The sequence below is a fragment of the Dendropsophus ebraccatus genome, chromosome 6, assembly GCF_027789765.1.
Source record: "Dendropsophus ebraccatus isolate aDenEbr1 chromosome 6, aDenEbr1.pat, whole genome shotgun sequence".
In the NCBI taxonomy this organism is placed as follows: Eukaryota; Metazoa; Chordata; class Amphibia; order Anura; family Hylidae; genus Dendropsophus; species Dendropsophus ebraccatus.
Window position 1 is genome coordinate 135,889,480 of NC_091459.1, and position 16,676 is coordinate 135,906,155.

The window sequence follows — 16,676 nt, forward strand, 5'->3', positions numbered from 1 at the left end:
AATAAAGGCCGTCATTGTGCAAATAACAACCATTATTCCAAAGGTAACGGCTGTTATTTGCTCAATCACTGTCTTTATTGTGAAAGATGGATGTCATTTTTCCATAGTGTGATTCCCACTTATATCTGTAATTTTCATTTCTTCCTAAGCTGGTGTCTATAGTGGTGTCACGGCCGTTGTTGCAACGGCCATGATTGGTACGGAACCTATGTTGTGCTGCAGGCCGAGGGAATCCCTAGTGGCGCCGTAGGAAACTGACATGTCAGTTTTCTGCGGCCGCTATTCATTGAGTAGCGACCACAGAAAACCCTGTCAGAACTCGGCGCTAGAGATCTTTTCTGAGACCGGCCTTTCTGTGACCTGTGTGTGAACATGGCCTAATTCCGCATGGTTCCTTCATTTGCTGGGATTAGATGGAGTAAATAATCGTAGTAACAATCGTAACTAACGACTATCGTTCTCTGTAATACGGTGAACGATTGATAAATGATCTTGTTTGCGATTATCGTTAATCTGTCAAATAGGAAGCGTCCTGACCCGTCCTACTCATAAGTGGTTTTGTTGCCATATAAACACCCCCCCTAGCACTATAGAGGCTTGAGACACGGAGCAGACGTGCCAGGGCACATACACTATGTAACTGTGGTACTAATCTCCAGGAATCTGCCACTTCTCACTGCCAAGATAAGCCTCATCTTACTCCGCCAAGTTTTTCTTGGCGTACAAAACAATCACAAAGCACTTTCTTACACTCGTGCATTGTGCCGTCGCTGTGACATTTATGGACAAAGGCTGTGATGGAAATTAGTTATTCATGATACATATATGACATATATAGGATGGGGGGTGAAAGGTCGCAAACAACAAATGATCGCAAACGAGATTGTTTATCGTTAATCTGAAACCGTTCACCATATTACACGGAACGATATGGTCGTTACTACAATCGTTTACTCCATCTGATCCCAGCAAATGAAGGAACGGTGTGGAATTACACCGAATGTTTGCTCATTGCCTGCATTTACTCGAAAAAAAATGATCGTTTAAATTCAAACACTCGCACAGTAATCGTCCTGGGTAATAGGGTCCTTACTCATCGGTGGTGAGACTCAACGAGTGCAGAAGTCACATAAATATTTTAACTTCAGTACAGGCGATTTTAAGAAACTCTGTAATTGGGTTTATTAGCCGAAAAATGCATTTTTATCATGAAAAAGCAGTTTGAAGCTCTCCCCCCTGTCTTCATGGTTCTCTATGGAGAGGGGAGGGGGTGGAGGGGGATTAGGCACCAAAACAGCCCAACAAAGAGTTAATTTACCGCTACATCACCAGGCTATCTCCTCTGAAGTCAGCACTGACCGGCTTTCACACAGCTCCCATTGTGTAATCATTTGTTCTCTGCTCTCTGCTGGTGACTAATCTCCCCTTAGCCTCGGTGCTGTTCCAGTGCAGTTAGTATTGTGCTCCACGGTCCGGTGAGACCATTAGGAGCACTGTCCACCCCAGCCATACTCCTAACGGTCTCACCGGGCCGTGAAGCACACAACTAACTGCACCAGAACGGCGCAGAGGAGGAAGGAACAGACATAGCTTCCTCCGCTTCTCCTGTGCAATAGGGACATATCAGCAGGTTAGAGTCGTCTAACCTGCTGATACTTTGTTTCCCTTTAAAAAATATATTAGCTAAGTGCAGGATCTGCCATTGATTTAAACTGGTGGCAGCCCAGCGCCTACTAGAGACTAGAGCATGCTTGAGTCTGTTCATTCTGCATTTGATTACCGATGGCTGAAGAAGTTGGATGCAGCCCTAGGGAGTCCTGGAAAACATTGATATAGTCATAGGCCATAGGTTTTATCTATGTTTTCCAGGACTCCAGGGCTGCATCCAACTTCTTTAGCCACTGAAAATCAAATGTCGGATACTCCCAGCATGTCCTGGCAGCCAAAGTTACACCGAAATTTTGTACTTTAACAACAGGCAGAGAGACGCAGGATGGGGACTATACAGTTCTTCTCTACTGTGACCAATCATTGCAGCACCGTCTAGCGGTCGGTGATCTTTGTAGGAGATAGACTCCCAGTGATCCAAAATGCATCAACTACCTGTAAAAAAATATAAATGATGGGCAGTTCTGCAGCATACTATGGGTACTATTACATGGAACGATAATCTGCCGAATCGGCCCTCTCCGTCCGATTATCGTTCCGTTTAATAAAGATAACGATTAGCCGATGATCGTTGTCATCAGCCGATCGTTGATAAAGGTTCTGACCTATAATTGTCGGGTGCTGACCGCGCACTGCTACATGTAATAGCAGTGCGCGGCCGGCGCTGACGATATGCAAAGAAGAATACATTACCTATATATGCTGCAGGGCTCCTCTTCCTCTGTGCTTCTCCCCTGTCCTGCACGCTCCAGCTTTACAGCGGCCTGTCTCAGCTGACAGGCCGCTCAGCCAATCACAGGCCGGGACCACCGCGGCCGGTGATTGGCTGAGCGGCCTGTCAGCTGAGACAGGTTGCTATGAAGCTAGAGCGCGTGGGAACCGGGGAGAAGCACAGAGGAAGAGGAGCCCTGCAACTTGGATAGGTATGTATACAGTTTAAACAAGGGCTGCAAGGACATCGGTAACGATGTCCCTGCAGCCCTTGTTATACGATTATGGGGCCGAGTAATAGGCCTAGTAAACGAGCGATGATCTAGCAGATCTGCGCTCGATTACAGGTATTATCGGGCCCCCATCGGCCCGTGTTATACCACCCTATGTATGTCTGAGACTAGGAAACGTAGGCGGGAACATCCACTTTTTAAGAGGAGAACAAAAATAATGTATCTGAAGAAAACACTAGGATATTTTGGTGCACAACGATGATAAAAGTGTTGGATGTAACATACACGTAATTACATGAACTATCTGTCTAGTGACCAATGGTAAGCTTTTCCCCGTACTATGGAGGACTCCTGTGTCCATGTTCTGTATGGCAAACCATTGATTTATATCAGAACTGTGTAATGCTTCATTTCTCCTGTGATACCACCCAAGGAATACTCAACACCAGTGGCCATGTTCCCCCACAGATTACTTCTGACTGCGGGGGATTCCAACAAGGTCATCAATTATCAATAAAGGTTTGTCCAGTCTGACACAGTGCTCTCTGCTGCCACCTCTGTCCATGTCAGGAACTGTCCAGAGCAGTAGCAAATCCTTATCGAAATCCTCTCCTGCTCTGGACAGTTCCTGACATGGACAGAGGGGGCAGCAGAGAGCACTGTGTCAGACTTGAGAGAATACACCACTTCCTGTAGGACATACAGCAGCTCATAAGTACTGGGAGACTTGATACTGTAGCGGATAATGAGATATTTCTCTTTCTTTCTACCACAGTGTTTGAAGCAATACGTGGAGCTTCTTATCAAGGAAGGTTTAGAAACTGCTATCAGCTGCCCCGATGCCGGATGCCCGAAGAGAGGCCACTTACAGGAGAACGAGGCAAGGAGCCTGGATATGTACCTTGTACCTTATTGCAGAATAGATGGCGTTGATATACTCCATTGCCTATTTGAATAGTATTGGGAGTAGCTTGTATATTACACTGTTACTGTTACTTCATACTGTTCCTGTTTTTCTCCTTTCTGGCAGATTGAATGCATGGTCGCAGCGGAAATAATGCAACGATATAAGAAATTGCAGTTTGAAAGAGGTAAATGCGATTATTTTCTATAGTCGGCCGTGTAGCTCACATAGTTGTTGGCCTAATGCACAGATAACCCCTTTAAGCTTGTTATATGCCTTAAAGTTAATGGGGGAGATTTATCAAACATGGTGTAAAGTGAAACTGGCTCAGTTGCCCCTAGCAACCAATCAGATTCCACCTTTCATTTTCCAAAGAGTCTGTGAGGAATGAAAGGTGGAATCTGATTGGTTGCTAGGGGCAACTGAGCCAGTTTCACTTTACACCATGTTTGATAAATCTCCCCCATTAACTTTAAGGCATATAACAAGCTTAAAGGGGTTATCCAGGATTAGAAAAACCCTAGCTCCTTCTTTCAAATAACAGCACTACCCCCGTCCTCAGGTTGTGTGTAGTATTGCACCTTAGCTCCATTTAACTCCTATGAATTGAGTTGCAATACAGCACACAACCTAAGCACAAAAGTGGCGCTGTTTCTGGAAGAAAGTATGTTTTTTTTCTAAGCTTGGATAACCCCTTTAAGACAGTGTAATCATTCAAAAATTTTTTACATGGAGGAAAGTTTTAGTTGGGATGAGTGAGTAGCCAAGCTGTGATCAAAGGACTGAATATTTGGCTACTTATGGGACACTTACCATAGTCCATGCGACCTTCCATTGATTCTTCAGCTATTGCAGAACTACAACTCTCAGTAGGACCTGCTGGCAGTTGTAGTTTAAAGGAGAACTCCAGGCTGAGATGTTTTTTGGCAGAGAGAGACCGAGGCGGGACCCCACTACGGCCGCTGACTGGCTGAGTGAGCATGGCACATCACATCCCAGGTCCTCACTCAGACCCAGTAGCATCCGGTATCGGAGCTGCAGGATACGGGCATCAGCGCTGGGCATCTCCTTTAAGGTTTACTTTAAGGGTTACTCCAGACAAAAGAACTATTGTTTTCAAATTAACTGGTGTCAGAAAGTTATATTTATTAAATTTGTAGATTTGTAAAATTGCTTCTCAATCCTTCCAGTACTTATCAGCTGCTGTATGTCCTGCAGGAAGTGGTGTATTCTCTCCAGTTGGACACAGTGCTCTCTGCTGCCACCTCTGTCCATGTCAGGAACTGTCCAGAGCAGAGAAGGTTTTCTATGTGGATTTGCTACGGTTTTGAACAGTTCCTGACATGGACAGGGGTGGCAGCAGAGAGTGGAAATAATACACCACTTCCTGCAGGACATACAGCAGCTAATAAGTACTGGAAGGGTTGAGATTTTTGAATAGAAGACATTTACAAATCTGTATAACTTTCTGATGCCAGTCGAGTGTTCCTTTCCTCTAATAGATGCTCCATCCTCTGAAGGGTCCCCACCTTTCTACCACCACAGGTTTCATCCCAATTACTAAAGCAGGGAAGCCATGAATTATTGAGGCAGAAGCTTTGCTATTATTGTCTTTCCTGCTCGGCTCAGATCAAAGATTGGCAAATCAAAAGCATCTAAACCTCTCTCCTTAATGATCAGCCAGCTCCGCCATTGTCTCACCCGGCCTTTCATCTTCGTGTTGAAAAGAACTCATTGATTAAATCCCAAACCTTTCAGGGAATCGTGTAATCTTCATCGAAATAACATTATTCGGAAGGTTAATTCAGTTATGGGAGAAATCTTCTGCTTACCGGAAATGATGGACGAGGACGGTAGATAGAAGGGCGAGGCCGCTACCAGCTATACAGGACGTGTCTGATGTGTTCTTATATACTATGGAGTTATTCCACCTAAGAATAGGGTTTATAGGGAAGAATACAATGTATCACGGAGATACAAAACTTCTTTACAGGGTCAGTGCCAGTCCCCTGAGGAAGACAAGCAAGCTGCAAAACATGTTGGGCAGGTATATAATGCCATAGATAACTTCCAGTATATTCTCTCCATTTAGAAGTCCTCCTGGATCCATGTAGGACTTGGTGTCCATCATCATCCTGCCAGGCGGTGTGCAAATTACAGGAGAAAGGGCCCCAGAACCCACAGCTGGTACAGTGCACGTCCTGTGATATAGAGTTCTGCTCGTCGTGTAAGGCCAACTGGCATCCAGGGCAAGGCTGCCAGGAAAACATGCCAATCACTTTCCTCCCAGGAGAGTCAAGGTACAGCATAGCTATAGCATCTATCTATCTATCTATCTATCTATCTATCTATCTATCTATCTATCTATCTTCTATCATCTATCTATCTGTCTCCTATCTGTCTGTCTGTCTGTCTATCTATCTATCCTATATATATTTATCTATCTCATATAGATTGTTGGCTCCCACATCTGCTGGGAGTTTGTGCCAAGCATCTACTACTCTTTCAGTAATATTAATAATTTATATTATATAACGTAATATTTTCCCATGTTGCTTCTGATCTTTGCCCCCAGTGACCTCTGACTGTATTCCCACATCTGCTGGGAGTTTGTGCCAAGCATCTACCACTCTTTCAGTAACGTAATATATATACAGCCCAGCATACCATTATATATATATACAGACCAGCATACAATTATATATACAGACCAGCATACCGTTTTATATATATATATATATATATATATATATATATATATATACACAGCCCAGCATACCATTATATATACAGCCCAGCATACCATTATATATACAGCCCAGCATACCATTATATATATACAGCCCAGCATACCATTATATATACAACCCAGCATACCATTATATATATACAGCCCGGCATACCATTATATATACAGCCCAGCATACCATTATATATATATACAGCCCATCATACCATTAGCTTTCCCTACCGCCTGGTTGCACTGGTGACTCATCTTTAGGCTGTCAGAAATCACTACCCCTAAATCCTTCTCTTCTGAAGCCTAACAGGACAGGTGATATAATACTTAGGCAGATTATTCCTTCTCCCCTTTCCATCTCTCTCTCTTCTCCTGTATAATGTTTTCATGTTCTTTCACTGCCCGTTTCCTAAGAGACCAGCCTGTGACACATTTGGAGCATAACTGGCTTTGTATCTCTGTAGGCGGATCGCCGCGTATTTACCTTGTCAGTGTATTGATGGATTATACGTCATGCTAACAATACAACTTTTTATCTATTCATGGAAATTCATCTCTTCATCTAATAATAGATCCCCAGCGGATCTTGCCGTCACCGCTAGCAGCTCCTAATACTGTATACAGTACACGCAGTAATGTCTTCTCCCCCAGACCCTCTCTATGGGGGTTATTATATGCACTGACCTGCTTGTTTACTATATAGGACTCACAATACAGACTTATTGTTTTGTTCTTGTCCCTTCAGCTCTGCACTAAAAATGGTAGAAGAGGACGTTCCCATCAAACGGTGCCCTAAGTGTAAAGTCTACATAGAAAGAGATGAAGGCTGCGCGCAAATGATGTGTAAAAACTGCAAGCACGCCTTCTGCTGGTACTGCCTAGAGTCACTCGATGTGAGTTACTTTCTATGATATTTCATACTGTTCATGTATGGTCTTTTTTAATTACTTTCGCATGTTGCTTTAAAGACAAAAGGCACAATTTATTGATCACCTATCCTCATGATCAATTATCAATACCCAATACCTAGCACCCTACCCATCAACTGTTTGCCACAGTTGTGATATAGGTGAAACCGAGCAGGAAGCAGACAGCTCCATACACTGTGTAGTGGCCAGGCTGGGTTACTGCAGCTCACTTGAGTGGTAGCTGTGGTGCAGTAACCCAGATTGGCCACTACACAGTGTATGGAGCTGTCTGCTTCCTGCTCAATTTCACCTATATCACAGGGGTGCTTCACTCTGTATATCTATATCACAGGGGTTCCAGGTGTGGGAGCCCCACCCATCTGATATTGATAAATTATGTTGAAGGTAGGTCATCAATGAATTTTGCTTGGAAACTCTATTTTACATATTTGCTTGTGGCATTTACAGTAGAGTGGATGGGATTTTGGTGTCAATTGTGATGATAGAAAAGCTGCAGATTTATTAGGTATTTTCTTCTGTAAACTTTTCTTTAATTGTAGGCTGGGTTCACACTGTGTTTATGCAGTCTGTTTTTTCATTAATTTTATGCAAAAAAAAAAAAAACGGATGAAAAATGCATGAAAAAACAGATGCATTTGTGTGCATCAGTTTTGATCTGTCTTTCCGTTGACTTCCGTGATAAAAAAAAAAACAGATCAAAACGCATCCTTTTTTAGGCTATGTGCACACTACGTAAATTCCGGGAAAATCACTGTTTCAACGGCCATGATTTCCCTGGAACTTACGTAGTGCTGCAGGCTGAAGGGATCCCAGGCGGAGTGTATACACATAGTACCGGGATCCCTAGGGGTGCCGTAGAAAACTGACATGTCAGGTTTCTGCGGCCGCTATTTAGTAAATAGCGGCCGCAGAAAACCCGTCAGTGCACACAATGGAGCGAGCGGCTCTGGCTGCTCACTCTATAGTGTGCTGTGGGGAGTTCTGATGCGGGCGCGCACTACCAGCCGAGATGATCTTTTCTGAAAACGTCCGATCCGTGACCCGGCCAGGTCACGGAATGGCCGTTCTCTTCCATAATGTGAACATAGCCTTATAGCGTACATAAAAGCGTGGTCCACCGCATTTTTGTGTACGCAAAAAAAAAACCCAATGCATTTAGATCCGTTTTTATTTTATAATGGAAATCAATGTAAAAACAGATCACAACGGATGCATACAAATGCACCTGTATTTTCATCAGTTTTTAGGATGAAAAAAAAAAAAACAGACTGCAAAAAACGCAGCGTGATTCGCTCCAGTATGCTCTACTCCCCGGCTGACAAGAACATTGAACACGTTTGCTCACAGACTCTAGTGGTGCAAACAAGTCCGATTTGATTGAAGGTCAGGGAGTGATTAGGAGCACGTATTGTCAGCACCCAGACGCACTTTACCAGGTGCTGGCACTGGCCCCAGTGCATCCGGAATTCTGGATGCCCCCAAAGGGTTCCGGACACTTATAGTTTCTGGGCCTATTTTCCGGCACTGACACCCTTCAGAAAAAGGGTGTCCATGCCCCCATAGAACCCTATGCGTCAGGAAAGCTATAGTCAACAGAACAAGAATCCAACAAAGAGAACTTTCCTGTCCAATGTCTCCCATCAACCTCTTCCTCTTATTTTCATACTGAGCGATGGTCACGTGGTTCTTGGTGGTCTGCACCCAACATATAAAGGAGAAATGTAAAGTCTATGAAAATCGAGCGGTTATCAGCCCTTGTTGACTCTGTCTGCATGTGATTCCAGGGGTGTTTGCTCAGCCTCACACATGTGTATGACATATTACAGTCACTACATGGGGCTTTTAAGCAAATGAAAAATTTGCATGTAACTTATTTGACTGTAACTATCAGGCGGCTGCAGCTGTTATAGCCCTTGTGTTTTATACTCTGTGCGTGACCCTGCATATGGTTGTATCTTACTTATACGTGATCACATATGTATGTATGTATATGTATATATATATATATATATATATATATATATATATATATATATATATATATATATATAATATGTGGATATACTAATTTATTGAGAACATATAATTATGCACCAAAATCCTAAAATACTTAAAGGGGTATCCAGTGAAAACAAATGTTTAGAAATCAACTGGTGCCAGTAAGTTATACAGATTTGTAAATTGCTTCTATTGAAAAATCTCCAGGCTTCCAGTACTTATCAGCTGCTGTATGTCCTGCAGGAAGTGGTGTATTCTTTCCAGTCTGTCACAGTGCTCTCTGCTGGCACCTCTGTCCATGTCAGGAACTGTCCAGTAGCAAATCCCTATAGAAAACCTTTCCATGGACAGAGGTGGCACCAGAGAGCACTGTGTCAGACTGGAAAGAATACACCACTTTCTGCATGACATCCAGCAGCTGATAAGTACTGGAAGACTGGAGATTTTTAAATAAAAGTAAATTACACATCTATATAACCCTGACACCAGTTGATTTTGCCCTTTAAAGATTTCTTCTCCTTTTTCTATAAGTACCATTGACCTAACCGGCACCATATAAGTCCTATAGATCAGTCTTCATTTTTACAGACATTTGCTGTTGTAGAATAGTTTATTTTGCACCACTGACTTATTTTTCTAAATTAGACCCAGAATATTGCAGGTACCTTGTGTTAATGATTGAACTTTCACCTTCTGCCTTCATAGGACGATTTCCTGCTTATACACTATGATAAGGGACCTTGTCGGAACAAGTTAGGTCATTCCAGGGCATCAGTCATATGGCACAGGACACAGGTAGGTGGAAATGTTACAGCTGATCCGTTAATAGCTGTTTTGACATCTCAATGGCAATACCATGGCATTGCACTATAGTTTATATACTTTATATTACCACTGCCCCCTGGTGGTGAAACAGTAGTAATTGCTATCTTTATCTCTTAAAGTGGTTGTTCACCAAAAATGTTTTTCTTTCAAATCAACTGATGCCAGAAAATGCCAAAGATTTGTAATTGCAATTAAAAAATCTCAAGTCTTCCGGTACTTATCAGCTGCTGTATGTCCTGCAGGAAGTGGTGTATAGATAGGAGATATATTATAAACAGATAGATGGGAGATAGATAATAGATAGGTATGCGGAAGGCAGGGCCGCATATGTCGGGGTAGCTTGCGCGGTGTTGTGGCAGCTCTGTGGGTTTAGGGTCACTTGGGCAGTTTGTATACCAGAGAGGTAGTTTGTATACCAGAGAAAAGTGGAGTAGAGAAACGTCTTGAGGGCCCTGCCCAATGTAGCCGTATACTCTGCCGTGATAGCATAGTGAAAAATAATAAATGAAGTAGAAGATACTCGTACTCATGTATAGATAACTTTTCATCTGACCACCTTATGCCCTACAGCATTGAGATACCTTTTGTGTAAGGGTAGTACGAGATCCCAGGTCCCTGTGCTGGGTTGAGCAGACTTCCCAGGATTTCCCAGAACAGCTGTGCATTGCAGTAGGATACGTAGGCTTAACTGCAGCTTTGTTCTACTGGGGTCAGTATCTAGCCCAGGTATGCTGCCCTGTGTAGTGTAGACTGTATCAAGGTGGACAAGGTGATCCTCAGAGGATGTCCTTCCTCCCGAGGGGTCTAGCACTACATGCTAGCTAACATTACTAACAAGGGTCCTGGCTGTGGTGGGGCTGTGTCTGTGCCTGTGTAAGAGAGAAAGGAAAGGGCAGAAAAAGAGGGAAAGAAGACCTACACCTGTGACAGGATAAAGCATAACACAAAACATTTAACCCAATGCTTGCTTCAGCTGTGCAGAACACCAGATGCATATAAGAAATAGAGCGACATCTAGTAGGAAAAACTTATAGTGTACTCCTCTTTCATCCCACTGCGAGAACCTTAGGGAGTTATTTTGCTGAGGTGCATAATGAACTTAGTGGCACACCTGTGCTGGGACTAGATAGATAGATAGATAGATAGATAGATAGATAGATAGATAGATAGATAGATAGATAGGAGATAGATAGATAGATAGATAGATAGATAGATAGACAGATAGATAGATAGATAGACAGATAGATAGATAGATAGATAGATAGATAGATAGATAGATAGATAGACAGACAGACAGATAGATAGACAGACAGACAGACAGATAGATAGATAGATAGATAGATAGATAGATAGATAGGAGATAGATAGATAGATAGATAGATAGATAGATAGGAGATAGATAGATAGATAGATAGATAGATAGATAGATAGATAGGAGATAGATAGGAGATAGATAGATAGATAGGAGATAGATAGATAGGAGATAGATAGATAGATAGATAGATAGATAGATAGATAGATAGATAGATAGATAGATAGATAGATAGGAGATAGATAGGAGATAGATAGATAGATAGATAGATAGACAGATAGATAGATAATGGAGGAAAATCCACAGCACTCCTTGGTAAATTTCAAAAAAGGTGCGGTTTATTCAAAAGACTTGTGCAGCATACAAACGCGACGTTTCAGCGGCTACTGCCGCTATTTTCAAGCTTGAAAATAGCGGCAGTAGCCGCTGAAACGTCGCGTTTGTATGCTGCACAAGTCTTTTGAATAAACCGCACCTTTTTTGAAATTTACCAAGGAGTGCTGTGGATTTTCCTCCATTATATACACCGGTCTTTGGTCCTGACCAGGATCCGCTGGCACCTGTTATTCTTTTGAAGTCTGAAGTGCTGCTCCGATTTCCTATTTTAGATAGATAGATAGATAGATAGATAGATAGATAGATAGATAGATAGATAGATAGATAGATCACATATTGATCATTTTGCAGAATAACCTGTATTCTTCTATTGATCTGTATTTTTCCTCCCCAGGTGGTTGGGATATTTGCAGGATTCGGCCTCCTACTTTTAGTAGCCTCTCCATTCCTCTTACTGGCCACACCGTTTGTTTTGTGCTGCAAATGTAAATGCAGTAAAGGAGATGACGATCCGCTGCCAACCTAATGCTCAGGAGAACGGTGCGGATTTCCACCACGTTCCAGCACAGCAGGGTGCATCACACCTGGGACACGTTGCAGCCATCTTTTGGCTTGACCAGCTTTCCAGGACATGAACTGTGCCATTATACTAAGATCTGGCGTCCTCGCTGCTCCAGGATCTGGGTTACTGAGGAGACAGGAGGAGTAGTCCGCACAATGTACAGATGACATCATCCATCCACATAACAACCGCTGGGTCTGACATCCCTTCTGGTCCCATGGGTCCAGTTTTAAACCATTTCTAAGCATAGCCGCGTCCCGCAGATAGTCTCTGTGTCATTCCTGATTTCTTTGTATCTTTTCGTTTTCCTGTAAGATGCTGTATATTCCTTAAAGTGCATTGTTTTAAGGGGATTAAATCCTCGTTTTATATGGCAGGTACACAATGCACTGAGCCTCATGTTTGTCTGGATTTACCAAAGTGAGAATTGCTAGAAAAAAAAAAATTCAAGAAAAAAAACCAACAAAAAAGTAAAAACTATAAAGCCAGTTTCCTTAGATTTTGCTGTTTTTAAACATATGCAATCTTGACGTATTTGAGCACAGTTCTATACTCATTGTTTGTTATCCATCTAGAGCAGGGATAGGGAACCTTCAGCCCTCCAGCTGTTGCAAAACTACTGTTCCCATCATGCCTGGACAGCCAAAGCGAAGCATGATGGGTATTGTAGTTTTGCAACAGCTGGAGGGCCAAAGGTTGTCCATCCCTGGTCTAGACCGTTTGTCATAAGCCTTGTACTTACAATGTGATCTGTAAAAGGCGAATACATTTAATAGGTCATCATTTGGAACATTCCATTATACTGTGGATTTCCCTATAACGTTGCAGGTTTCAGGGTTACACAGGATTTGTACCTATTCTCCACCTATTGAATAAGCTTGGAATACAAATTTTAAAGGACTTTTTTTTTTTTTTTTTAGAACTGTGAGATGTCCCTCTGTTATTCTTCCTGGAAATGTATAAATGCAATGACATAGGGGCCTACTCTTCTCCTTGTTGGTTGCATTATACACTGTGGCGCTCTGTAATGGACAAGGGATCGGATCTGCTGTGCCATCCAGTCAATTTAAAGGGGAACTATCAGCACGTTAGACAAATCTAGCTTCCTAGTGGGCACGGGGCGCTGAGGATGAGGGTATGTCTATGACCTTTATCCTTGGCTCTGTTACTGTGCTGTTAGCTGTGAAATCTTCTGCAATCAGGAGGTGGAGCACCTGCCCCTGAGCACTGTTCTGATTGATAATCATTAGGGGCCGACTGGCGCCCACCCACCACCACTAAACCTCCCCGCCGGCCCGCCTTGCTGATTATCAATGGAGGGGTCTGGCATGGGGCAGGTCAGATCGGTGCCTACATTTTTGCAATCCATTTTTTTTCATCCATTTTTGCCAAAAACAGATGCATGTGTGGGCATCCGTTTTGATCCGTTTTTCCATTGACTTCCATTATTATTTTTGTGTATGTTAAAAAATTTCGATCCGTTTTTTTTTTTTTTTTTTTTTTTAAGTCAGTGGAAAAACGGATGCACACAGTTGCATCCGTTTTTTGCAAAAACGGATTGCAAAAAATATAGTGCGAACCCAGTCTTACTGGGCAGAAGATTTCACAGCTAACAGCACAGGAACGGAGCTGAGGATGAAGGTAACAGACACACCTTCCTCCTTGGCGCCCTGTGCACAATAGGGGGTTATCAGCAGGTTTGATTTGTCTATCCTCCTGATAGTTTCCCTTTAACATGTGCTAAATCTAAGCAGACCCTTAGTTTCCATCACTTTCTCCTTCTTCAGGATGTTAGACTTAGTTGCACAAGGCTACTAGGTTGGTCCTGGAGTGAATATCAACCGGCCCAGACAATTGTTCTGTGTAATATAGTGAACGATTTCAGGTTAACGTTAAACAATCGTTATCGCACAACATTAGATGGTATAGGAACAGATGCTATTGGCGGGAATGGGTGAGCCCTCACTGGTAATTTTTTTCAAATATTTCCAGGAAGAATGACAGAGGAACAGCCTGACACACAGTACTAAGAAAAGATTTAATGGAATTTCATATTAATATTTACTAAGACTACGACCAGTAGGCGTCACCACACGCCTCAGGCCATGGTTGGCTAAGCAGGGATTAGCAGAGGGGACCAGGAAGAAGAGGGGGGAAGCGCTCTCACTGACGGGCTGAGACGTTCCCTGTGTGAGGACCAGGTACCAGGACGGGGAGATCAGCAGAATGGTAGCAGTGGAGAAAGTACTTTTATTGTTTTCACCCCTTCTGCTCCTTTAAGAAAAAGAAATCCCCTATAAGTGGGATATTATTATCAGTAAAGACCCCGTACACTTTATTGAAAAGTCATGAAACAGAACTGGCCAACTCAAGTGTGTATGGCTGACTGTCCCCCTAACAGGTGATGTCACACAGGAGAACATACCGGATTTAAAGGGATTATTTAGCGCTACAAAAAATGGCCACTTTCTTCCAGAGACAGCACCACTCTTGTCTCCAGTTTGGGTGCAGGTTCTGTAACTCAGTTCCATTGAAGCAAATGGAGCCTAATTGCAAACTGCACCTGAACTGGAGACAAGAGTGGTGCTGTCTTTGGAAGAAAGCAGCCATGTTTTTGTAGCGCTGGATAACCCCTTTAAACAGCAGAGCCAAACATTCATGTGTATGGGGTGAATTTGAAAGAGCTGTTGGCCAAACATATCACTCGAGGACACCATCATTTCAATGGTGGGAGGAGTCGCTTAATGTAGGGACGGATTGAAATTTGTAGCCGGACACCCAGTGTGACTTTTAGTGGCCAATACCTATGCCTGTATCCCTGATTTCCAGGGCTCCCTCGGGCTCCATCCACCTTCTGCAGCCATCGGAAATCAAATGCTGATCAGATTGTGAATTTCCTGCTAAATCCGATGTCCTTATTTTTCTAGTATTGAGGAGGTTTATGTGAGGGAGAAATAAGCGAGAATAAGATGACTTGTATAGTATACCTGGACTCTGTAGTTCTTAGTTTTTACTTAAAGGGTACCTTTGTGCACTTTTTTTGTGTTTTCTGAAATGTTTCCGAGAGGGTGTCTGGAGGTTGCACTGATTGGTGTAGGTGTTTGTCCGAGTGCCGAACCCCCCAGGATCATATCATACAGATCTCACTATATTTGTTTCCAGCAATCCTCCTCGACTCCCACTGATGCTACCAAATGTGAAATAAAAAATTCTGATTGACACTTGTGAGAATGTTTGTGACCCCCTTCCCTGCACAAATGGTTTAGAGGGGGGTTTACGATTTCTGACAAAAACATGGTTTACAACTTCTGAACACAAGGAAGTATTCAGATGGCGAGTTGTTGGCTGTAGACCAAACACCTGTTTAGCCAATATCTAGTCCCAAAGAGCTGCATGTGTCAGGGTCCATTTACACAGAAAGATTATCTGACAGATTTGAAGCCAAAGCCAGAAACAGACTATAAACAGAGATCAGGTCATAAAGGAAAGATTTCTCATTTTTTTAAATCCATTCCTGGCTTTGGATATTCCAGTATCAGAAACTTAAAAGATTGTTGCTGGAAAAGTTCCTGTTCCACCTCCTTCTGGTTCCCGCTTGTTGCTACCGCCAATACAAGTTCAACCACTCACTGACTGAGATAGGAAACTGCTACGGCCAGTGATGGGCTGGGCAACGACGCTAAGAAGACTCACACCTCTGAAGGCGACTAGTTGTCATTGGAGAAGTTGGATGGCACCCTAGAGAGTCCTGGATACATGGACACAGCCACAGGCTCCCACTTCGGGAACATATCGAGGAAGGTGACTCGTTACATAGACGGCTGCATTTACCCAATATGTTCCCGAAATGGGAACACAGCCTTAGGCTATGTTCACACTACGTAAAAGTATGGCCGTTTTCGCCCACATCAGAGCTCTGCGATCGGACGGATCATCCGGCCGGTACTTAAGTAATAATTTAATTTTATTCAAAGACATAAGGGGGGGGGTGCAGTTGGGATTGCTAAGCCCTTCTCTGAACTCTGGTCCCATAGGAAAGCTTGCACTATTAGCAGCTCCACACCATTGTACGGTACTGTCTCCACCCCACTTGATTGTTGTGATGATGTTTGGGGGTTGGCATGGTTTTGCTGTCACCAAATGTTCTATTGTAATGTTCTATTGTACCATGTGACTAAATAACATTGGTGCTACCAACATTTGCTACATTTTCCAAGGTAGATAAGTACTCGATCACGTAGGTCCGGCCAGCCACAGCCATCCGAGAATGCTGGATGCAAGAAGCTGGATAGGATGCATGGGGCATGGTGCTGGATCTATAGGCAACTTATAGGATCAAAAACACTGTGGATAACCTTTTGTTAACAATGCTGGCTCTTTAGACATATGTGAACGTATATTTTAAATGTCCATTGAATTTAATAGTAAGGACGTTGAAAACAGAAAAACTGTGAACAA

At 43.0% G+C, this 16,676-nt stretch overlaps 1 protein-coding gene across 4 annotated transcripts in view; it reads left to right on the plus strand.

The window, feature by feature from the left end:
- The window catches only part of RNF144A (ring finger protein 144A), a 38,978-nt gene extending 26,494 nt beyond the window's left edge, over positions 1-12,484 (plus strand). For 2 of the 4 annotated variants that reach the window (XM_069973068.1, XM_069973069.1), the window contains exons 3-8: positions 3,388-3,492; positions 3,643-3,703; positions 5,609-5,816; positions 7,002-7,149; positions 9,889-9,978; positions 12,051-12,484. In XM_069973068.1, the coding sequence (XP_069829169.1) occupies positions 3,388-3,492; positions 3,643-3,703; positions 5,609-5,816; positions 7,002-7,149; positions 9,889-9,978; positions 12,051-12,182 (744 nt within the window). In that variant the 3' untranslated portion in view covers positions 12,183-12,484. Of the gene's footprint in view, positions 1-2,557; positions 2,592-3,235; positions 3,305-3,387; positions 3,493-3,642; positions 3,704-5,608; positions 5,817-7,001; positions 7,150-9,888; positions 9,979-12,050 lie in introns of those variants that run through there. The other 2 variants (XM_069973071.1, XM_069973070.1) reach the window with 2 other exon arrangements.
- The last annotated feature ends 4,192 nt before the right edge of the window (positions 12,485-16,676 follow it).